Source organism: Leptonychotes weddellii, chromosome 4, assembly GCF_054177405.1.
Source record: "Leptonychotes weddellii isolate Sample4059 chromosome 4, ASM5417740v2, whole genome shotgun sequence".
Classification (NCBI taxonomy): domain Eukaryota; kingdom Metazoa; phylum Chordata; class Mammalia; order Carnivora; family Phocidae; genus Leptonychotes; species Leptonychotes weddellii.
In genome coordinates this window covers 10,919,305-10,943,865 of record NC_138372.1, presented here as the reverse complement: position 1 = coordinate 10,943,865, position 24,561 = coordinate 10,919,305, and the positions used below count along the sequence as shown (strand labels likewise).

The following is a 24,561-nucleotide window of genomic DNA, read 5'->3' as shown; positions in this document are numbered from 1 at the left end:
TAGGTTCAGCATTATTTACCTAGCCATTTTCCTATTAATGGACATTTAAGTAGTTGCAAGTTATTGTCATTACAAAGAAGATACTACAGACCTCCTCTTGTGCATACATCTTTGTGCATGTGTATGGATGTTTGTGTTGGAAAGATACCTGAAAATTAAAATTTGCTGAGTCAAAGAGTTTGAACATTTTATTTATTTACTTTTTTCCAAAGATTTGATTTATTTATTTGAGAGAGAGAGACAGCGTGCGTGCACATGCAGGGGGGGAAGGAGAGGGACAAGTAGACTCTGTGCTGAGCACAGAGCCTGACCTGGGGCTTGATCCCATGACCCCGAGATCAAGACCTGAGCCGAAACCAAGAGTCGGATGCTTAACCAACTGAGCCACACAGGTGCCCCGGGTTTGAACATTTTAAATTGATAAATATTGCTAAATCCAATACATTCTTGAACTTCTTGTATGAACTTCTCCTTCTGAAGGAAATACTTAACTGAATGAGCCACGCGGGCACCACAGGATCATTTTTTTTTTCCTTTCTTGTACTGATGTGATGTATCATGCGGATTGATTTATGAGTATCAAACCACTCTTGCATTCCAGGAATAAATACAAGTATTTACTTGTATAAAGTAAAATGAATTTGTTAAAAAAAAAATTACTCCTTCCATTGAAATAGATCTACAGTGGATAAGTGAACCAGAAAGCTGTTAGCCTTTCTTAAAACTGAAGCCATGAAGTGGTGATTGCTTTAGTCAATCCTTAATGCAGGGGAGACTTTATTTCCTTTATTATTTGATACTTTCTACTGGATCGTGAAGAGTTTACTAGCTTACATAATTTTGGAATGAACTTTAGACTTGTTCTTTTTTTGTTTGTTTGAAAGTAGCACGGTATAGCATCTTGTGTGAGAACCTGATGCTTAAAACTTTAGCTTCTATGGAAAGTTTTGAAACTCTATGGTATGCCTGTAATACTCCCAATAACAGTAATAAAATCTGACTAATATATTCAGTTGCAGTTTAAAAGAAAAAAAGTGCTATAGTTAAATCTTATTAAAAATAAAGACCTTAAGAATTTAGTGGGGAAAGCACATGAGTAAAAAAAAAAAACAAAAACATTGTAAATTAAAAAGCATTATGAAAAGAGCAGCTAAGATATCTTTTTAAGATTTATTTATTTTTTTTTGAGAGAGAGAGAACGCACAAGGGAGTGGAGAGGGGCAGAGGGAGAGGGAGAGAGAATCTTAAGTGGACTCTGTACTGAGGGCAGAGCTGGACACGGAGCTTGATCTCACGACCCTGAGATCAGGACCTGAGCTGAAACCAAGAGTCAGACACTCAATCAGTTGTGTCACCCAGGTTCCCCAAGAGCAGCTAAGATATTTCTAAAAGAAATCAGGTTGCATTCATCTTTCATGTACTCTTGCCAGTAGCCATCATTCCCTCTGTCTTTGTAGCATTAGGAAATGGTTTCCCAGCATACTGGGAACAGCTAGTTTTGTTAAAAATAAAATTCACCAAATAAATAAATAAATAAAATTCACCAACAAACTGGACAACCTAGAAGAAATGGATAAATTTCTAGAAACATGTAACCTACCAAAACCGAAGCAGGAAGAAAAAGAAAATTTGAATAGACCGATTACCAGCAATGAAATTGAATCAGTAATCAAAAGCCCAGGATGAGGCGGCTTCACAGGTGAATTCTACCACACATTTCAAAAAGAGTTCATACCTATTCTTTTCAAACTATTCCAAAAAACAGAAGAGGAAGGAGAACTTCCAAATTCATTCCAAGAGGCCAACATTACCCGGATTCCAAAACTAGTTAAATACACCACAAAAAAGAGAACTACAGGCCAATATCTCTGATAAACGTAGATGCCAAAATCTTCAACAAAATACTAGCAAACCGAATCCAACAATGTATTAAAAAAAAATCACCACGATCAAGTGGGATTTATTCCTGGGATGCAAGAGTGGTTTGATACTCATAAATCAATCTATGATACATCACATCAGTACGAGAAAGGAAAAAAAACATGATCCTGGGGTGCCCGGGTGGCTCAGTCAGTTAAGCACCCAACTCTTGATCTCAGCTCAGGTCTTGATCTCAGTGTCATGAGTTCAAGCCCCGCACTGGGGAATTTTTAAGTGGAGCCTACTTAAAAACAAAAAACAGGTGCCTTGGTGGGCTTCAGGCTCTCGGCTGCTGCTTGGGTCATGGGATCGAGCCCTGCTATGGGCTCCATGCTCAGCCCAGAGTCTGCTTGTCCCTCTCCCTCCCCCAGCTTGCACATGCTCCTGTGCACACACTCTCTCTCTAGAATAAATGACTCTTTAGGGGAAAAAAAACAAAACAGGGGTGCCTGTGTGGTTCAGTCGGTTAAGCGGCTGCCTTCGGCTCAGGTCATGATCCCTGGGTCCTGGGATCGAGCCCCACGTCCGGCTCCCTGCTCAGTGGAGAGCCTGCTTCTCCCTCTCTCTCTGCTTGCCTCTCTGCCTACTTGTGCTTTTTCTCTCTGTGTCAAATAAATAAAATCTCTAAAAAACAAACAAAAACAACCCAAAAAACCCCCATATAATCATTTCAATAGATGCAGAGAAAGCATTTGACAAAGTATAACATCCACTCCTGATAAAAAAAACTCTCGATGAAGTAGGTTCAGAGGGAACACACCTCAACATAATAAAGGCCTTATATGAAAAACCCACAGCTAACATCATACTCAATGGGGAAAAACTGAGAGCTTTTTCCCTAAGGTCAGGAACAAGACAAAGATGTCCACTCTCACCACTTTTATTCAACATAGTACTGAAATCCTAGCCACAGATATCAGAAAACAAAAATAAATAAAAGGCACCCAAATTGGTAAGGAAGAAGTAAAACTTTCCCTATTTACAGATGACATGATACTTTGATTACAAAGCTGTAGCAATCAGAACAGTATGGTACTGGTATAAAAATAGACACATAGATCAATGGAACAGAATAAAAAACTGAGAAATAAACCCACAATTATATGGTTAATTAACCTTTGACAGAGGAGGAAAGAATATTGCAATGGGAAAAAGAATCTTTTCAACAAACTGATGTTGGGAAAACTGGACATCTACATGCAAAAGAATGAAACTGGACTACTTTTTTACACTACACACAAGTGAACTCAAAATGGATCAAGGATCTAAATGCAAGACCTGAGATCATAAAAATCCAAGAACAGGCAGCAATTTCTCTGACATCAGCCACAGAAGCAACATCTTTCTAGATATGGCTTCTGAGGCGAGGGGAACAAAAGCAAAAATAAACTACAGGAACTGCTTCAAATTAAAAAGCTTCTGGGTGCCTGGGTGGCTCAGTCAGTTAAGCGTCTGCCTTTGGCATGGGTCATGAACACAGGGCCCTGGGATCGAGTCCCACATGGGCTCCCTGCTCTGCGGGGAGTCTGCTTCTGCCTCTGCCTCCGCCTCTCTTTCTGTCTCTCATGAATAAATAAAGAGAATCTTTAAAAAACAAAACGAAATAAAAAGTTTCTGTATAGCAAAGGAAACAGTCATCAAAACTAAAAGGCAGCCTACTAAATGGAAGAAGAAATTTGCAAATGGCATATCCAGTAAAGGGTTAGTATCCAAAATATATAAAGAACTGATACAACTCAACACTCAGAAAACAAATAACCAAATTAAAAAAGGGGGCAGAAGACATGACTAGACATTTCTCCAAAGAAGACATACAAATGACCAGCAGACATGAAAAGATGACCGACATCACTCATCATCAGGGAAATGCAAATCAAAACCACAGTGAGCTATCACGTCACACCTGTCAGAATGGCTAAAATAAAAAACACAGGAAACAACAAGTGTTGGTGAGGATGTGAAGGAAAAAAGAACCTTCTTACACTGTTGATGGGAATGCAAACTGGTGCAGCCATTCTGGAGAACAGTTTGGAGGTTCCTCAAAAAGTTAAAAATAGAACTGCCCTATTCAGTAATCGCATTACTGGGTATTTACCCAAAAAATACAAGAACACTAATTCTAAGGGATACATGCACCCCTATGTTTATTGCAGCATTATTTTCAACAGCCAGATTATGGAAGCAGCCCAAGTGTCCATCAATAGATGAATGGATAAAGAAGATGTGGTGTGTTCAAATAAATAAATAAATAAATAAATAAATAAAGAATGGATAAAGAAGTGTGCATGTATATATATGTGCACACACATACAATGGAATATTAGCCATTAAAAAGAGTGAAATCTTGCCATTTGCAACAACATGGATGTAGCTAGAGAGTATAATGATAAGTGAAATAAATCAGAGAAGGACAAATACCATATGATTTCACTCATGTGGAATTTAAAAAATGAGCAAAGGAAAAGAGACAAACCAAAAAACAGAGTCTTAACTGTAGAGAACAAACTGATGGTTACCAGAGGGAAGGTGGGTTGAAACCAAAAAACAGATTTTTTTTTTTAAAAGATTTTATTTATTCATTTGAGACACAGAGATACAGAGAGAGAGAGAGGGAGCATGAGCAGGGGGTAGACAGAGGGAGAGGGAGAAGCAGGCTCCCTGCCGAGCCAGGAGCCCGAGGCGGGGCTCGATCCCAGGACCCCGGAATCATGACCTGAGCCAAAGGCAGACGCCCAACTATCTGAGCCACCCAGGCGCCCCAGAGTCTTTTTTTTTTTTTTTTTAAAGATTTTATTTATTTGAGATAGAAAGAGAGAGAGCACATGAGCGGGGAGGGCCAGAGGGAGAAACAGACTCCCTGCTGAGCAGGCAGCCCGATGTGGGACTTGATCCAGGGATTCCAGGATCATGACCTCAGCCAAAGGCAGTCGCTTAACCAACTGAGCCACCCAGGTGCCCAAAAAACAGAGTCTTAACTGTAGAGAACAAACTGATGGTTACCAGAGGGGAGGTGGGTTGGGGGATGGGGGAAATAGGTGATGAGGATTAAAGAGTACACTTACCATGATGAGCACTGAGTAATGTATAGAATTGTTGAGTCACTGTATTATATACCTGAAACTAAGATGACATTGTATGTTAACTATACTGGAATTAAAACTAAAACTTAATAAAAAAATAAAATTCAGATTAGAACTTATTTTAATTATGGGATTTTTTTTTTTTCCATAAAGCAAAGTGTTAAAATGAAATACCATGACACAGTAGTGGTTCCCAAAAATACTTGTTCACCCTCATTGTCTTGATGGTGTGTGCATGTGTGTGTGTGTGTAAGATTTTCTTTCTTGGAGGGGAAAGCTTTTATTGAAAGATTATGATCTTCTACCTTGTTCAGATTTTTAAATCTCCTTTATGAAGCTATGATATTTAGATGGTAGGATTTGTGTCTGTGGTGTCTTTTTTTCCTTGTCCTTACTTGGGAAAATAAAAATTTGTTGACCCTATGTCAGTCTAAAAAAAATTGCTGATCTGTGAAATTCATAAGTCTGGGAACCATTGTGATAGAATCTCTCCACAAAAGGCTAAGAGAATCCTGGCCTGCAGTGGTTTTTGCATACTCCTCTCTTGTTGTCAGAAGAAAGGTGCATAATGGCAGAAAAATCTGAACATCTTAAAAAGTAGTAATGATTTGGGTGCCTGGGTGGCTCAGTCGGTTAAGTGTCTGCCTTCGGCTCAGGTCATGATCCCAGGGTTCTGGGATCGAGTCCCACATCGGGCTCCTTGCTCAGCAGGGAGTCTGCTTCTCCCTCTACCCTTCCTCCCTGCTTGTGATCTCTCTCTCTCTGTCTCTCTCAAATAAATAAAATCTTAAAAAAAATAAAAATAGTAATGATTTGTTTAGATACTGTACATTTTTAATTTAAGAATAAAAATTCCCAGGATGCCTGGGTGGCTCAGTTGTTTAAGCGTCTGCCTTCAGCTTGGGTCATGATCCCAGCGTCCTGGAATCGAGTCCCACATCAGGCTCCTTGCTCAGTGGGGAGCCTGCTTTTCCCTCTGCCTTCTCTGCATGCTGCTCCCCCTGCTTGTGCTCTCTCTCTCTGACAAATAAATAAATAAAATCTTAAAAAAAAAAAAAAGAATAAAAATTCCCACTTCTTCGTGCCTGTTTTTACCCTCCATTCTCTAGTTTTATTAGTCTTTAGCCATCTGAACTTTCTTCTTCTTTTTTTTTTTTTAAAGATTTTATTTATTTATTTGACAGAGAGAGACACAGCGAGAGAGGGAACACAAGCAGGGGGAGTGGGAGAGGGAGAAGCAGGCTTCCCGCGGAGCAGGGAGCCCGATGCGGGGCTTGATCCCAGGACCCTGTGATCATGACCTGAGCCGAAGGCAGACGCTCAACGACTGAGCCACCCAGGCGCCCCCTGAACTTTCTTCTTATTGTTTTTTTTATTTTACTTTTTGATATGAAGTTTTTTTCATTAGAATATGTAGGAATTAACATTTAGATTTTGTCATTGACTCTAAAATTAATTCATAAAGTTGTATTTGTTTATTCATTCAATAGCCTTTTGCTGAGCTCTTATATGGATACAGAAAACAATTTTCTTTTGTGCCCTAAGGGGAGAGGAGGAGGCAGACAGACAATTGCAGTGTAGTAATTCCCAGCACTGCAGGCAGTACTTAGTATTGTGGGAGCGCAGAGGGAGAGGTAGGTATGTTCTGATCATTTATGTAGTCTGATGCAGCCAATTTTGAGTTAATATAGTTTACTACCGTTACGGTATGAATATTTGCTCCTTTTGCATTTGTCTTTCTTAAATAATTATTATTTTTTGAAGATTTTATTTATTCATGAGAGACAGAGAGGGAGAGGGAGAGGCAGGCTCCCTGCGGAGCAGGGAGTCCAATGTGGGACTCGATCCCAGAACCCCAGGATCATGACCTGAGCCGAAGGCAGATGCTTAACCAACTGAGCCACCCAGGTGCCCTTAAATAATTATTTTTGAGAGGGGAAAAAATTTCCAAACCCAGAATAATGTACCCTTTAATGCACCTTTTTTCTCCTCTAACTCCTCTGATTCATACTGTACTTCAAATGAAAGCCTTTTGTTTAAAATTACTGTTATAGGGCGCCTGAGTGGCTCAGATGGTTAAGCGTCTGCCTTCGGCTCAGGTCATGATCCCAGGGTCCTGGGATCGAGTCCCACGTCGGGTTCCCTGCTCCTTGGGAGCCTGCTTCTCCCTCTGCCTCTCTCTCTCTGTCTCTCATGAATAAATAAATAAAATCTTTAAAATAAATAAATAAATAAAATACAATTACTGTTATATGTTAAATTATTGCAATCCTAATTATTCTGTACTTTGTACATTATCACTGTCTTTTCTTAAAATCTAAAAATTCAAGCTCTCACCAAAATATAAATTTGGGTATTAAAGTTCTGTTGTATTCTTTATACGAAATGAAACATTTTGTTGAACCTAGAATGTGTAGTTCCTCCATATGGAATTTTCAGAACCTAGAGTATTTCCGTTCATGATATGAAACCAGCACATTTTTCTTGACCAAATACTTAGTAATAACAAATCCTTTGGCTTCTACGTATGAATATGGATGGCTCTAGAAAAGTCATAAAGTGCTTTCATTTAGTATCAGTCATTGTAAAGATAAAAGTATACTAAGTGGGTAGTTTGGCAAAATATTTTTCAATTTCATTAAAGCGAGTCTTAATTAGATAACACATTGATGAGTTAACCACTTAAAAAAAAACTTACTGCAGCTGATATCTCTTACTAGGTTTGGAATTCTTTATAGAAACAGTTCTCTGAATTTGCTTGTCAAAGTAGCTCACAGTTTGCTAATAGCAACAGTAGTTATGCCAAATGATTCTATTTCTAGACTTTGTCAAAACATTGACTGTGAGGAACTAAGGAATCTCCAGATTATGAGCTTCTGTTAATGTAGATAAAATATTAAGTAGTGTGTGCAAATGGTAAAACACCCATCGAATAAAAAATAGTTTTTCCCTTTGTCCTAAAGGTAATTCCATAAGTAGCAAAGAATATCATTTCAAGAGATAGTAATTTGAAGATCTTTATCCCTCCACCTTCTCCCATTTCATTCTCTAAAATCCTACCTATTCTTCAACATGGAAATGCTTGCCTTTGTGTGATTTCCTGATCAGACTAGTTGGAAGCCATCTCCTCCTTCCCTGAATTGCTAAAGCTTCTTGTTTGTACCACAGGTCTGTCCTGTGTTAGTATTCATTATTTGTCTTTGGCTCTTACCAGGTTAATGTCCTTGAGAGGAAATAGTGGCATATCCTCTTTTTTCTTTTTTTTTAAGATTTATTTATTTATTTGAGAGAGAACATGTGTGCGAGTGGGGACAGGGGCAGAGGGAGAGAATCTTCAAGCAGACTCCCCGCTGAGCACGGAGGCCCACACAGGGCCCAATCCTCGACCCATGAGATCATGACCTGAGCCAAAACCAAAAGTCGGACGCTTAACCAACTGAGCCACCCAGGAGCCCCGGCATGTCCTCTTTTTCACTCCCATGGGATGTAAGCACAGTATTTTCACGTATAGTAAATGTCCCATGATATTTGTTGAATGCATGAGGTAAGGTAGAAATTTATATTTTATCATTTTCTGTAACTTTTTCATTTGACTTAGTACAATGATAATAATGTGGTATATTAATAAGGCTTGTTACCATCTTAGATTGAATCATATTGTGGTCTTCATTTAACAGTATTTTATATTTTCAAAAGTATATTCAATACCTTTTAGCTAACATGAGTGCTGCTGAGGTGGGTAACTTCATGAGTTCATGTTGACATCTGTGCGAGGTTGCTGCTTTGCTCCTGAAGCCTTAGAAGCCCTCATGTTGAGGGATAACTGTGGGTGCTTTTCCATTCAGTCCAGCCACATGTTCTTCAGTGAAGTCTCAATGCTTTATCTTACTGTCACTGAGAGGTTCCCTTATTGCATTTTTTTTTTTAGCTTTTTGAATTTGTGAAGAAGAATCTTGATTGCATTTTAAATCTTCAACTTCCTTTTAGTGAAGTGTATTTTGATTTTCATAAAGACATGTTTACTCCAAGAGGATTGTCAGATGTCTAGTTGTACAGAAATCAAAGGCACAGTTAATCAAATATTGTACTAGGATCTGGTAAAAACTTGTACGTGGATAACAAAGTAGTTTCATTCCCATCCTGAATTTCTTTGAATTGATTTTAACTCTTCACAAGGTAATCAGTTTCCTCCAAGGAGTTCAGAGTAGTTTGCTGATATCTGCTACCTTTACAGAATCTTTATAAAGTAGATAGGGAGTTTTCATTACTTAGAGTAAAGAGGTTTTCCCATGTTGTTCTGCGTGACCTGTCCTGGGTCACACAGTGTTACAGGTAGAAACAGTAGCCAAATCTCCTTGTCTCAAAATCTTAAACTTAATTTATACTTCAGATGGGCAAGGTATATGGATTTTTGTTTTTTAAATAAGCTCTATGCCCAGTGTGGGTGGCTCTTGAGCTCTCTGAGATCAAGAGTCACATGCTCTACCAACTGACCCAGCCAGTGCCCCAAGGTATTTGGATTTTTAAAAGTAATTTGTATTTAGTTGGATGTAGTCTCATAGTATAGTATATATAGTATCGTGTAGTATAGTAGTGATACTACTGGTCCAGATAAATGGTTTCTTTAGTACCACCCATCTTGACCCAGCAAAAGTTCATTGGGTATGGCTCCGGAGTCTGGTGCAGACTCTCAGACCAGTGTACACCTTAAAAGGTCAAAATTCAAGGAACCAGAGAGATATGTTCATTCTGACCAATAAAATATCTTGGCAGCATCCAGTGACATATAAGGGTAGGGTCTGCTATTCTCGGATGTACTGGTGATGTAATTTCTAGTATAAAATAATGCGAAGTCAGCACAAGGGTGGTGTGAGTAGAAATTTCAATAAACCTTGTGCTCATTTGTGTGTCTAGTTCTAGCAAGACAAGATGGCTAGACATGGTCTCTGCCCTCAGGGAGCTCAGAGTCCAGTAAATGACCAGTTTGTGGTTTCTACCAAAAACTTGGGGAAACTAAGAAGGTCTAACACAAATGTGAAAGGTGAGGAAGATTTCTCTTAAAGACTTCATGATGGGGTGCCTGGGTGGCTCAGTCAGTGGAGCATGTGATTCTTGATCTCAGGGTTGTGGGTTCGAGCCCCACATTGGGTGTAGAGATTACTTTAAAAAAAAAAAAAAAAAGACTTCAGGAAAACTGAGGCGCCTGGCTGGTTCAGTCTGTAGAGGCTGTGACTCTTGATCCCGTGGTTATAAGTTTGATCCCCACATTGGGTGTAGAAATTACTTAAGAAATAAGATCTTGAGGGGCGCCTGGGTGGCTCAGTCGTTAAGCGGCTGCCTTCAGCTCAGGTCATGATCCCAGGGTCCTGGGATCGAGCCCCGCATTGGGCTCCCTGCTCCTGGGGAAGCCTGCTTCTCCTTCGCCCACTCCCCCTGCTTGTGTTCCTTCTCTCACTGTCTCTGTCTCTCTGTTAAATAAATAAAATTAAAAAAAAAAAAAAGATCTTGGAAAAAAAAAAGACTTCATGAAAACCACATTTAGTGAGTTAACAACAATTACATGCGAATTGTTTTGTAGGGCTTCTTTTGGCATGAAGAAAACAAAAACTGTTTCAGAATGCCTCCATATCCTGTGGGAATATGAGTGATGATTTCATTACCTAATCATGGAAGTGAAAATGAAGGACTGTGCAAGTTCCTGGGCGTGTAATTACAGAGGAATCGCATCTGATCCCATCCCTTGGCATCTTTGCTCAGGGCCAAGTTCGCAAACATGCCCTCAGGAGCGTCGGATTTGATGCTTTTGTGGACAGAGAAATGGTTGAATGGGAGAATTACTTAAAACTGGGTATTACAAAAGTGTGAGTCCCTTTATGTTTGCTTGCTAATTGTACTTTGAGAAGATTTGGGAACGGATTAAGAAGTTGTTTTATTGGGCCAAACATTTATTTTGCTTGGGGAAAAAATAGTATTCTATAAATAAGCTCTTGTAGCCTTTACTGATTTAGTTTGTTCTGAAGAGGACCCTAGCCTCACAATCTGTCAAGCTTTTGAGTAAAGGAACAACTGTATTTGAGATGTTATGTGTAATTCAAATGTGAAAGATGCAGCCAAACTCAAGGAGTCTGTTTCTTTTCTTTTTTTTTTTTTTTAAGATTTTATTTATTCACTTGAGACACAGAGATACAGAGAGGGAGAGAGAGAGCATGAGCAGGGAGAGAGGCAGAGGGAGAGGGAGAAGCAGGCTCTCCGCTGAGCCAGGAGCCTGATGTGGGGCTCGATCTCAGGACCCTGGGATCATGACCTGAGCTGAAGGCAGACGCTTAACCATCTGAGCCATCCAGGCGCCCCAAGGAATCTGTTTCTTTGGATTCTTTTCCCTAGTGAATTTCAGCGCTGAGTGGGGGTTAAAAATATGAGAAAGTCAATAAATTAGGGAAGATAGCCAGTGGGAAGTGAGAAATGATAACTTATAGGGGAAAGAATAAGAGGGAATATGGGAAGTAATTTCTTCCCAGTAGTAAAAAGTACCTTTTTTTTTTTGCCAGAAAAAAAAATTTTATTTATTTTTTATTTATTTTTATTTTTTAAAAGATTTTATTTATTTATTTGACAGAGAGAGAGAGCACGAGAGGGAACACAAGCAGGGGGAGTGGAGGGAGAAGCGGGCTTCCCGCGGAGCAGGGAGCCCAATGCGGGGCTCGATCCCAGGACCCTGGGATCATGACCAGAGCCGAACGCAGACGCTTAACGACTGAGCCACCCAGGTGCCCCCCCAAAATTTTATTTTTGTTTTATATTTTATATGAATACTCTTCAGGGTAGGAGTTAGGGCTGGAAATGGAAAGGCCTTCCTTTAGTGAGTTAAGCATGTGGAAAAACAGCTTACCCAAGGTGGGGGGTAACTCTAGGATAAGTTAATACAATTACGGTAAACCTACTTTTGGGGAATGGAGGGGATTGCTGCCTCCTTCCCTCTGCTGTCCCTCCTCCCTCAGCTAGGAGGACTTAGGCTACTCCACTACTTGCAGTTAGCCACCTTTTGTTCACCATCATCAAGATTCTAGCAGCCACTTCACTAGGACACATTGCAATATCATGAGCTAATTTGATAGATGAGTTTCTTGGAAGCGACTTTATGAGCTAATGCATTTTTTCATTTTCCTTTATGTGATCATTCTTCCAGTTTTTAAGATGTTGTACATAGTTTGTATATAAATTACAGGAATGGTAGAAATGAGGGGGGAAAGATTCTGTTCTTTGCTCTCCCCACCCCCCTCATCTTTTGGAACATTTCAGATCTCTCTCTCTCTCTCTCTCTCTCTATGTATTTTAAGTAATCTCTGTGCCCAATGTGGGGCTCGAACTTACAACCCCAGGATCAAAAGTTGCATGCCCTACTGACAGCCAGCCAGGCATCCCTGGAACATTTCAGATCTTTCTCAAAGCCCCAAGTATATTTCAAGATTACTTTTCTCTTCCCATTATTTTTTATTCTTCTCATCAGTGTTAGAGGGAATGCTTGAAATTTTAAGATGAATGGCCTAGTGAGTGATCTGGGTAGGTGTGTATGGTCAAGGGGAATAGATGTATTAGAAAATAAGAAAATGAACTCAGATGTCCCTTCAAGAAAGGACTTCCTGCCCATCTGTAAGGAGTATAACTGAAGAAATCCCTTAGTCCCTTCAGGGCGGGCCTCAGCTTTGGAGCAGCCCCCAGCCAGTGGCTGAGCAGAGCAATTATAGATGAGCCCAGTAGTGGAGCTGGCTATCCTTGTTCCTGAGCTCTGTTGGACAGGCTTTGTCAGGGGTACATTGAGCTCTGTTCCTCCTGCTCAGTCCTGCTTCCTTTTTTTTTCTTCTCACAAGAGTTCCCCACCTTAAATCTTTTTTCATTCCTAATTTTGTTTTTTTAGCATTTGCTTCCTGGAGAATGGAACCTGTGATACACTTCTTACATAAATCACCCTATTCCCTTCATTTTACTGTCTTTATCGCAGGCTTTGCATGAAACATCGGAAGAATGATATAAATGAGTTGCCTGCTTCTATTGTGTATTTTAACATATTTTGTGCTCTTTCTAGAAAATTTAGGGAATATAGAAAAAGAAGTTAAAAATCATCCATAATGGGGCACCTGGGTGGCTCAGTCGTTAAGCGTCTGCCTTCGGCTCAGATCATGATCCCAGGGTCCTGAGATCCAGCCCCGCATCAGGCTCCCTGCTCCGCAGGAAGCCTGCTTCTCCCTCTCCCATTCCCCCTGCTTGTGTTCCCTCTCTCGCTGTGTCTCTCTCTGTCAAATAAATAAATAAAATTTAAAAAAAAATCATCCATAACGGTTTTTTAAAATTAATTACCTTCACGAGAGGTAACTTGATAATGGCTTATTTTGGTAAGCTTTAGAGAAAGAAATGCATTAAACATTAAGTACTCATCTTGGTGGATTTTTCACAGACTGAACACATCGTGTAACCATTACCCAATCAGGAAACAACTTTACCAGCACCCCTGCAGCACTCACTTGCAATAGCATGAATTAATTTTGCCTGGTTGTGAATCTGATATAAGCATGGTCATGTAGTATGTACTCTTCTGTATTCTTTTGCTCAGTATTATGTTTGAGAGATTTATCTGTGTGGGTGTCTGTAGTTCCTTGCTGTATTCCATTGTGTTAATTTCATTGTGTGAATGTACCACAGTATATCTGTTATGTTATTGATGGGCATAAATATTGTTTTTTTACTCCCTGGATCTGTTTTGATGCTTTCTAATATAAATATGGTATTTTAGCTAGTTAAGCCTGTTCTTGGAACATTTGTTTTCCTCTTAAGTGAATTGTCTTGTATAAAAGCTAGAAAACCTTTTCTTAATCCACATTCTCAGAGTGTTCTTATTACTCTTTATAGGACCCACAGTTTGTTTTTCCTTTGAAGTTTGAGGTCTTGAATCATGCCAAGGAAATCTAGTTGCTATCCCCTTTGCTGTCTGTCAGTCAGAAACTTGCCTTAGGGTAGCTGTTACAGAACAATCTTCCAGTTTTATGGTTATCCCAGAACTCGGCTGTCATTCTGGTTTACAGTGGAGAGAAAAAATACAATCAGAAGCCTTTAGGGATTTGTTAGATATTTGGGATGGGCTTGGTATTTGAACTCTACCTCTCAAATGGGGGTGGCTCACAGTTAGTGTGGGCAAGTACTGAGGAACAGATTTCATTGAGGGTCTAAAAGAAATCATGTGCTACTTAGATGTGTGTACCTGAGTTGTTTCAGAGCTTCTGACAGTATATACTAATGTTTGTTCATTTCCCACTGTAGCTGTTTGAGTGGAATGTCATGGCCAGCTCCTCGGACAGTGAAGATGACAGTTTCATGGCTGTGGACCAAGAAGAAGCTATGCTGGAAGGGACAATGGAGCAGGATGAGGAGCCCCACCCAGCGCTGGAAGCTGAGGAGACGAGACATAACAGGTCCATGTCTGAACTGCCAGAAGAGGTTTTGGAGTATATCCTCTCCTTTCTTTCACCATACCAGGAGCATAAAACTGCAGCCCTTGTCTGCAAACAGTGGTATCGACTTATCAAAGGTACTGTGGACAGTGGAAAGGCTTATTTAAAATCTGTTTTAATGATTTATTTTTGAACTCCCAGTTTCATTTTCCCCTTTCTCCCTTAAATGTATTATGGTTCTAAAATTTAGTGTGAGACAATTAACTCTGTACGTTTTCCTTTTGTCTTAATCCTGGTTAGTTTTATGAACAGCTTGAATTTTGTGATATTTAATCCAACTTGCAGTTTTAAAATGAAGATTCTTTTTCTGCATATTCTTAGAGTTGATCTGGTAAATTGTATTCTTGAACTGGAGAAGTAGGAATGGATATGGAGTAACGGTATAATGAACGTTAATATACCTCTTAGTGTTGTCGGGCAGTGTAGTGACTGCTTTCCTGTCCTCACAGCAGACTCTGGATTAGGTGAAGAAACAGAGTGTGAGGCATAGTTAAGTAATTTACCCAAGGTCACACAGATAGTCAATGGGGGATCAAAGGTACACATTCAGGCAGTCTGGCTTTAGAGTCCATGTTCTTTATGAGGATATCATTTTGTTTCTTAAAGTAGCTAATTGTGGCAAATGTGGGATTGTGCAAGCATTTACTGCTTAATTTTCTCTCAAGGAGTACAGGCCGTGTGTATATCTTCTACATTTAAAAATGAGTTTCTCCTGTTTTTCCATCATTTCTAATCAAGATTTCAACTTTGGCTAACTGTTGTAGTTACTAAGTGTGCTGTATTTTTAATTAATAGATAGTTAATTGGCTTCATTACTTTTTTTTTAAAGATTTATTTATTTATTAGAGAGAGAGAGAGTGGAGGGGAGGGGAGGGGCAGAGAGAGTCCTAAGCAGACTCCACCCTGATGCAAGGCTTGATCCCACGAAGCCAAGATCATGACCTGAGCCGAAACCAAGAGTCGGACACTCAGCCGGCCGTGCCACCAAGGTGCCCCTTGGCTTCATTACATTTTAAGTGGAAAGGGCCCATTTTTTAAATGAAGATGATCAGGCCAGTTGAATAATCTTTGATCAAAGCAAGGGTTGTATCAATTTGTTCTTTCCTGGTGGGAACAGAGTTAGGACAGAAAAACCTTTAGATCAGACTGAGTCTTAAAATCTTTTCAAGGTGGTTCTCGTGAGGCATGGGGTCGTTGTCAATTGCTCAGACTCCAGCCTGAAGACTGAGGACCAGCTGTGTTGAAACTGCTTGCTGGGCCCTGTTACTGTGAGGTCATTTGCTTACAACTGGTAATACTGGTGTGCCAACAGCCTGCTTCTATTGCAGACTTTTTTTTTTTTTTAAGATTTTATTTATTTATTTTGACAGAGAGAGAGCACAAGCAGGGGGAACAGGAGAGGGAGAAGCAGGCTCCCCACTGAGCAGGGAGCCCGATGTGGGGCTCGATCCCAGGACCCTGGGATCATGACCTGAGCTGAAGGCAGACGCTTAACGACTGAGCCACCCAGGGGCCCCACTATTTGCAGACTTAATGGACTCTCCAGGAGAGACTGGCTGCCTACCCTGTGGAAGTAGATGATTTCATCTCTAAAATAGACGTGGAAGAATCACAGATGAGGGACTGTGATCAAATCAAATATATGAATTTATTCTTAGTTTTATTTGGCATTCTTACTATTTTGATATATATGTATTTTTTAAGGGAGAAGAGCCCTAACCTAGTACTCACAGTCTTAAATCTTCTGGGGCAAGGAAGTCACTGCCAAGACATTTTCCCCCCTGTCCTTTTCTGTCATTAAGTATCTGTCTTTTATTCCTTGCTGCCTTACCTCATTTCAGTGTTTTTAAATCTGTGTTACTTTCTTCATCAACGTATAGTTGGCAGTGCTGTCACACACTGAGTGGCTGTGTCTTTTTTATTTAATTCTTTTTTTTTTAAAGATTTTATTTATTTATTTGACAGAGAGAGACACAGCGAGAGAGGGAATACAAGCAGGGGGAGTGGGAGAGGGAGAAGCAGGCTTCCTGCTGAGCAGGGAGCCCGAAGTGGGGCTTGATCCCTGGATGCTGGGATCATGACCTGAGCTGAAGGCAGATGCTTAATGGCTGAGCCACCCAGGCGCCCCTTAATATTTAATCCTTAATTGTGAGTTCAGCCAAGAGATAGTGATTGTCTTTGGAAAACATGTATAAGTACTCTGATCCCATTTAAGGATCCACTAATGTGATATGAATTAAAAAATGATATGTTCAAAAAAAATTTTTTTTAAATGATATGTTCTTTCAAAGTGTAACATAATTTGTTATTCTCTTCATTCAAAATGTTGCTCTTTGAAATAAGATAATCATTTCTTGAGTTAAAAAGATAGATTGTTCCAGAAACATGAAGCTCTCACTTAAAAAAAAAAATAGACTGTATTTTTTGGAGTGGTTTTAGGTTCACAGCAAAATTGAGCAGAAAGTTCAGTGATTTCCCATATACCCCCTGTCCTCCCCAAATCCACAGCCTCTCCTACTATCAACATTCCCCACCAGAGTGGTCCGTTTGTTATAGTTGATGAACCTCATGGACATAACATCACCCAAAGTCCATAGTTTGCATTAGGGTGCACATTCTGTGGGTTTGAACAAATGTATAATGACACGTATCCACCATTATAGTAAAAGCTCTCACCTTTAAAAACAGCTTTCCTTAGTTGTAAATTCATCATTTCATAATTCACTGTAAGCTAATTATCATCTCTTTGTTTAAGATGGAATATGCTTGGTTGCCATGGTTTAACTAAACATAGATATTTATGAATGCCTGTAATTTATATTCCAGACAGTTTTACCATGTTCTTTCTCACAAAGCTAAATTATTCCCCAGCCCCTTTGCTTTGGAGTAAATAATACCAGTTGTTTTATTTTATACTATTTTTATTTATTTATTTATTTTTTTAAGTAAACTCTACGCCCATTATAGGACGCAAACGCACAACCCCAAGATCAGGAGTCGCATGCCCTACTGCCTGAGCCAGATGCCCCTACCAATTATTTTAATGTGTTGCCTCATCATATGATGTAAAGGGGAGCACAGTTACAGTGCGAGCTAATTTTGTAACCTTGAGCTTTGTAACATTTAACCTCCCTAAACCCTGGTAAAGTAGAAGGATTGGATCTTCTAGTTTTGAAATTCTGTTCTCTTTCTTTGAATGAAAAATCAGAGAAATTTGGAGTTCCACTAAGAAACTTAGGTCTTATGAAAGTGATAAGACAGTTAATAGATGCAGTTTTGTTTTTCTTTTTAAGATTTTATTTATTTGACAGAGAGAGACACAGCAAGAGAGGGAACAGAAGCAGGGGGAGTGGGAGAGGGAGAAGCAGGCTTCCCGCAGAGCAGGGAGCCCGATGCGGGGCTCGATCCCAGCACCCTGGGATCATGACCTGAGTCGAAGGCAGATGCTTAACGACTGAGCCACCCAGGCGCCCCAGTAGATGCAGTTTTAATAATTTGATTGAAAAGTGAAGTATCCAGGCTGAGGCCTTTGTTATTTTTATCTTTAGGTGTAGCCCACCAGTGTTATCATGGTTTCATAAAGGCTGTCCAGGAAGGACACATTCAGTGGGAGAGTCGGACGTACCCTTACCCTGGAACCCCGATCACTCAGCGGTTCTCACACAGTAAGTATTCACCGTGAGAGCAGAGGCCACCCTGCCTGTGGTCGTATTTCTAAAAATTACTTTGGAACATGTATTTTGTTTGACTTTTTAATGACGAGAATGCGAAATGAGGATTTACATTAATTTTATAATTAGAATCGGAAGAGTGTGAGCCTAGGTGCAGTGTAGGCACCTTGGTATAATTTTATATTTGGATTTTTCTAGTATCTGCTCCAAAGAGGTCAAGGTATTATCTTAGACTTGAACATCTGACATCATGTCAGAGGAAGACAAAGGAAAGGAGTGCACGAGGGTATTTCTGAGATCCTACTTCTGGAGTAGTCAGAGTTTAGCAGTAAGTCTTAGGATAATTCTTTATTTTAACATAGTGTATGTTTAGAAAATACTGATTTTGACTGGGGTCACACAAAAATTTTGAACATGAAGGGTATTAACTATAAAATACAAATTTAAATAGTAAAATTATAAATGCTCTGGCAATTTAGATGTAATTTAGAGTTTTAAAAATTATTCTAGAATTAACTCTCCATTTTAATTGATTTTTGTAGACACCATTTTATTCTATTAGTGATTCATACCTTCATCAGAATGAGATGTGGTATATCTTAGGTCAGTAAAGGTATATTATTAATAGTTCTGCATAAAGAAAGGTCATTGGAGGGGGGCTCTTAGAAAGTTTCTCATAATTACAGCTTTAATTATATTACTTCCCTGTTCAGAAACCTTCAGTGCCTGTCCTTTGCTTACAAGATAAAAGCTAAACTTAGTGTTACATTCAGAGCCTTCTTTAATTTGATCTGTGTCCAGATTTACTACTTCATCTCCCAGCTTTTCCCAGGAGCTCTCCTCTTTCAGGCTGTCACTTTGCCATACTGGTTTCTTCCTTGCTTCAGTATTCCCATCCACTTAGCTGAAGCCTGCCTTTCCTTGAAGACTCAGCTGAAGTTCTAGTTCCTTCATGAAACCTCTCAGCTCTTTAGCTCATAGAAAAGTTTTTCCTGTTCTAAGCCTATGTTTGTTTGTTTTTTTTAAAGATTTTATTTATTTATTTTGACAGAGAGAGAGAGACACAGCAAGAGAGGAAACACAAGCAGGGGGAGTGGGAGAGGGAGAAGCAGGCTTCCCGCTGAGCAGTGAGCCTGATGTGGGGCTCGATCCCAGGACCCTGGGACCATGACCTGAGCCGAAGGCAGACGCTTAACGACTGAGCCACCCAGGCGCCCTTAAGCCTATGTTTTTGTCTGGAATACTAATTTTGATACTCTTTGATACTAATACTAATTTTGAACTCTTTTTTTTTTAAGTTTTTAATTTTAATTCCAGTAGTTAGTTTCAGGTGTCCAGTGTAGTTATTCCACGATTCTGTAAATCACCCAGTGCTTATCATGATAAGTGAATATATTTTGAACTCTTGAGGGGAAGGAGAGTGTATTGGTTATTCTTGTTGCATAAAAATTAACCCCAAAACTTAGCAGCTTAAAACAACATTTCTTATCTTACAGAGTTCCTGAGGGTCAGGAATTCGGAGTGCTTTAGCTGGGAGGTTCTGGCTCAGGGTCTCTGATGAGGTTGCAATCAATCAGTCTGTCAGCCAGGGCTGTAGTCACCTGAAGGCTTGACTGGGGCCCAGGGAATCTGCTGCCAACCCCACTCAAGTAACTGTTGACAGGAGGCTTCCGTTCTTTAGGACTTGGACCTCTGCATAGAGCTGCTAATTACTTGGTAGCTGGCTTCCACAGAATGAATGAACTGAGAGAGAGAGAGACAGACACCAAGACAGAAGCCATGGTGTCTTTTCCAGCCTCTCTCTCAAGTGAATACCGACTTTTCTGCTTGGTTCTATTGGTCACACAGAGATTGACCAGCAGTGTAAATACCAGGAAGTGAGGACCATCGGAGGCCATCTTGGAGGCTGGCTGCCCCAGACCATATGTTGTACTCCTATCCAGAGGAGAGTTCAGTCCATAATTATAATTTATTGTTCTCTTTGAACCGGGTCTAAATAGATCAAAGGAACAGGCCACACTATTCCTGTGTTTTCAGTTCTCTTGAGGAGCTGTTTTTACTTGTCCTGTTATAAACCCCCTAAGACAGTGGATCTCAAAGTGTGATTCCTGGACTTCTGGGGAGGAGGGCATCGGTGAGACCCTTTCAGAGGTCTGTGAAGTCAGAACTGGTTTTATTTTAATACCCCTGCCTTGAGTCTTACACAGGCTGCAGCAGTTTCACCTAGCATTGCTTTTGCACCATCAGTGCAAACGTCAACATAGTGAAAAGGGCCATTAACAGCCACTACTGAAAAAAATACCCCAAACCCAGACTGGTACAACTAGTACTACTAGTACTACTAGTACTACTATTACCACCATCACTACCACCTCCTCCTCCTCCTCCTCTTCTCCCCCTCCTCCTCCTCAATATTATTACCTCAGACATAGTTTTGAAAGGGTCTTGAATGTTTTCAGAAGTACAGACTGTAAATGAATTCTTGCCAAGAATAATGAAATCACAGAAGAATCCATGTTAGGTCCAGTATTTATTGTTGAGGGGGAGTTAACTTCAGTTACTTACAGATATTTGGAATAACAAGTGGAGACGGGGTTTCCAAAGACTGTTTTCAGATTGTTTTTTGAAACAAGTAGCTTTAGAACCCTAGGTGAGGGAAATCTGGGGAAAGTAGAAACCAAACTGGCAAGTATGCAGAGGTGAATAATTATCACAGTAACAGTTCAGCTTTCTAATGAGAGAAGAAAAAAATGTTTTTCCCTTAACAGCTTTGGAAAGAGTATCACCACAAAATAGAGTTATTTGAAGGGGAAATGGAGAGGAAAAGTACAGTGAGTAAGCTCACAGAAATTCAGAGGTTGGTGGGTTTCGATATGTGTTTTTACCTTAAAATTTTTTCATATCTTCACTTGAAAGGCAAGAAAAGGTGCCATAGATTTTTTAAAAAGGGGTCTATGTCTGGGCGCCTGGGTGGCTCAGTCGTTAAGCGTCTGCCTTTGGCTCAGGTCATGATCCCAGGGTCCTGGGATTGAGCCCCGCATCGGGATCCCTGCTCCACGGGAAGCCTGCTTCTCCCTCTCCCACTCCCCTTGCTTGTGTTCCCTCTCTCGCTGTGTCTCTCTCTGTCAAATAAATAAAATCTTTAAAAAAGGGGGGGGTGTCTGTGTCTCATTTCCTCTCAGCCCATCTCTCATTGTTCCCTTCCTCTCTGCATGCTAACTGGCAGACTGAAGGAAGACTGTTACACGGAATTGGCCTTTTTTAGAATAGGTTGAAAACCAGGAATTCCTTCAGTGTCTTTCCTTAGCTCCTTTCTCTTCCTACTGTGTGTGTCTCCCCAGAGCCCAATTTTATTTCTTATTCCTGACTCACATTGAGCTCAAGGTCTGCATTTCCAGCTCTTTGCTCATATTGCCCCAGAGATACACAGATGTTTCCTATCTTGCCAGCTATTGGTGGTATTTGGTAGTTGCCCCCAGATGTTCTGCTTTCCATAATTTAGTTAATGGCATTATCATTCTTTCAGTTACACAGGCTTGAATTCTTGGATTTATCCTCAGTTCTTCTCTTTCCTTCAACAACAAAAGTCAAATCTTGTTGATTCCGTCCATTTCTGCATTCTCTATCTTTCCTTATTTTTCCCATTACTCACATTTATGAGCTAATTGTCCATCTTTCCTAAATTTTTTCTAAATGGTCTTCTTTTTCTCTCTCTTCATCTAAACCTGAACTAGACACTGTTGGCACCCATCTCTGAAACTGAGGACAGTGCCACCTCGTAGGGCATTTGGATATGTAAGGTCATTCATTGCTCATTTGCTTGACTGGAAAGCACTGCATGCATTTAGTAGGCAAGGGCCAGGACTGTTCGCTGTCCTGCAGTGAATGGGATGCTCCTACACAAAGAGAATGGACCTGCCTAAAATGACAGGAGCCTATGTCTGGAACCGCGGCAAGTCTGTAACCTCAAACCAGTCTTGTCACTCCTCTGCCAAAAAACCGCGGTCTTTCCACACTGCATGCAGAATTTTCCCCTCCCTCTGACTTTCAAGGCCCCAGCATACTCTTTCAGCTTGAATCTCTGCTGCATCCTCACATAGCTAGGCTCCACCCACATGAGACTCCTTGTTATGTCTTAAAACTTCCTTACTTTTTTTTTTTTAATTTTTAAAAAATTTTAGGGGCGCCTGGGTAGCTTAGTCGTTAAGCATCTGTCTTTGGTTAAGGTCATGATCCCAGGGTCCTGAGATCAAGCCCCGCATTGGTCTCCCTGCTCAGTGGGAAGCCTGCTTCTCCCTCTCCCACTCCCCCTGCTTGTGTTCCCTGTCTTGCTGTGTCTCTTTCTATCAAATAAATAAATAAATCTTTATTTAAAAAAGATCTTATTTATTTGACCGAGAGAGAGAGAGAGAGAGAGAGAGAGTACAAGCAGGGGGAGTGGGAGGGAGAGGAAGCAGGCTCCCCCTGGAGCAGAGAGCCCGACGTGGGGCTTGATCCCAGGACCCTGGGATCATGACCTGAGCCAAAGGCAGATCTTAACTGACTGAGCCACTCAGGCGCCCCTAAACTTCCGTACTTCATGGCCTTGCTTGGATGCCCCTATTGCCTTCTTCCTTTCCCTCCCATTCCTTTTTCGTCCATGGACTTGTTTGTCCCTTGTTAATGGACTGAAAGTGTTCCGAAAATGTTCCATCCTCTAACACCCATCTCAGAGATACAGCCAAAAGCCACGTTCTTCATAAACTCCTCTCAGATTTTCTGCCATGGAGATTAAACTCTTTTCTTCCTCTCCTTGTACACCCCTAAAACACTCTTCTTATCTTTCTTGTACTGTTTATTACCATCTGTCTGTCGCCATAATTGTCTTTCAACGAGGCTGAATATGAAAGCACTTTAAACTTGAGAAGCAAGTTCCTTGGCTCTTCTTTTTTTATTTTTATTTCACAAATTTTTTAAAAAAGATTTCATTTATTTGACAGAGAGAGGGAGGGAGCACAAGCAGGCGGAGCTGCAGGCAGAGGGAGAAGCAGACTCCCTGCTGAGCAAAGAGCCCAATGCAGGATTCGATCCCAGGAGCCCAGGATCATGACCTGAGCCGAAGGCAGACGTTCAACCAACTGAGCCACCTAGGCGCCCCTTTAACAATTTTTTTATTTTTAAGTAATTTCTACACCCCAGCATAGGGCTTCAACTCATGATCAAGAGTCACGTGCTCCGCCGACTGAGCCAGCCAGGCGCCCCTCCTTGGTTCTTCTAACCCAGTGTTCTCATCTGTAAAAAGTGTATAACAAATTCTGTTTATGCCACAGGGTTGCTAGGAAATTTAATCAAGGAAACACTTGTAAAAATATATTTTAAACTGCAAAGTGATAGGGTGATGAAGATGTCTCACCCACAAGTGGTTGTCTACTGGAGGACAAGCAGGTTCCAAGTCTTAGACATCCATGTACCTTTCACAACACTTGGTTTGTAGTTGAAATCTATTGAATTCTGTGAAATTAAGTATCACAAAGATGGAGCAGTACAGCTTCTTTCCGGTGTAGAAGCTTGGGACAAAAATGAAGCCAGTTTTCCTAGTTTTTTGGCGGGTGTGTGCATGACCAGTTATGAAGCCAGATTGATGTAGGGCTCTGTTAGAGCCCCCGGCATCAAGCTTTTAGTGTTTAGGTCTAGGCTGCACATAGGGTCAGGTCATTTCCTACCCATGCTAGGAGTGCTCCTGCAGTAGCTAGCAGGCCCAAACTGGATAACCAGCCTTGCTTGTTCCATAGTTACGTAATTACAGGCCTTATCAAATCTGTCCTGGCTTGTAGACGTGAGACACACGACAGCATAGTCTTTTTAAGCATGGGATGAATGCCTCAGGACCTTTCCCTGGAAACAAGTGGAAAACAAAAGAGAATTTAACGTTTGAATGAGCAAAGGTTGGAGTTCAGTGAACATTTCCTGAGTGACTCCCAGGCATCATGGGAAATATGAAACAACTGGGAGACCTTGCCCTAGAGAGGATTATCCTACAGTAGGCAGGTGTTCAGGATGCTGAAGAACTGCTTGCTTGCTGGGTGTTAATGTGAATATTTGACTTGCCTTTGAGTAGGGATTATTAGATACTAACTGGAAATAGATGTCTTGCAATAGTTGTTCATGGAGCCATCAAACCATTTCAGAAAATTTGAAGAGATTTAGCAATTAGAATAAACATTCTTAACGTTACTTCTTAGCAGAATATTCATCCTGTACTGTGAACTATATCTTTTGTATGGCATATTCCAGTGGTCTAGATGTTCTGAAAAGAAAATGTGCTGTTTGGGTGGAGAACGTTGGTAAAAGGGAAATGACTACTTGAGCACTGGCATTTGCTTAAATTCTTAGTTTTTTCTAAAAGGC

At 40.5% G+C, this 24,561-nt stretch overlaps 1 protein-coding gene and 1 long non-coding RNA gene across 2 annotated transcripts in view; both read left to right on the top strand.

The window, feature by feature from the left end:
* The window catches only part of LOC145721189 (uncharacterized), a 4,316-nt gene extending 1,257 nt beyond the window's left edge, over window positions 1-3,059 (top strand). Inside the window, exon 2 of the long non-coding RNA XR_014144691.1 lies at window positions 4-3,059. This is a non-coding gene — a long non-coding RNA (uncharacterized LOC145721189). The remainder of the gene's footprint in view (window positions 1-3) is intronic.
* Window positions 1-24,561, top strand: part of FBXO42 (F-box protein 42) — a 108,922-nt gene that overhangs the window by 44,412 nt on the left and 39,949 nt on the right. Inside the window, exons 2-3 of the mRNA XM_006737729.3 lie at window positions 14,313-14,580; window positions 18,052-18,168. Coding sequence (XP_006737792.1) covers window positions 14,331-14,580; window positions 18,052-18,168 — 367 coding nt within the window. The 5' untranslated portion in view covers window positions 14,313-14,330. The remainder of the gene's footprint in view (window positions 1-14,312; window positions 14,581-18,051; window positions 18,169-24,561) is intronic.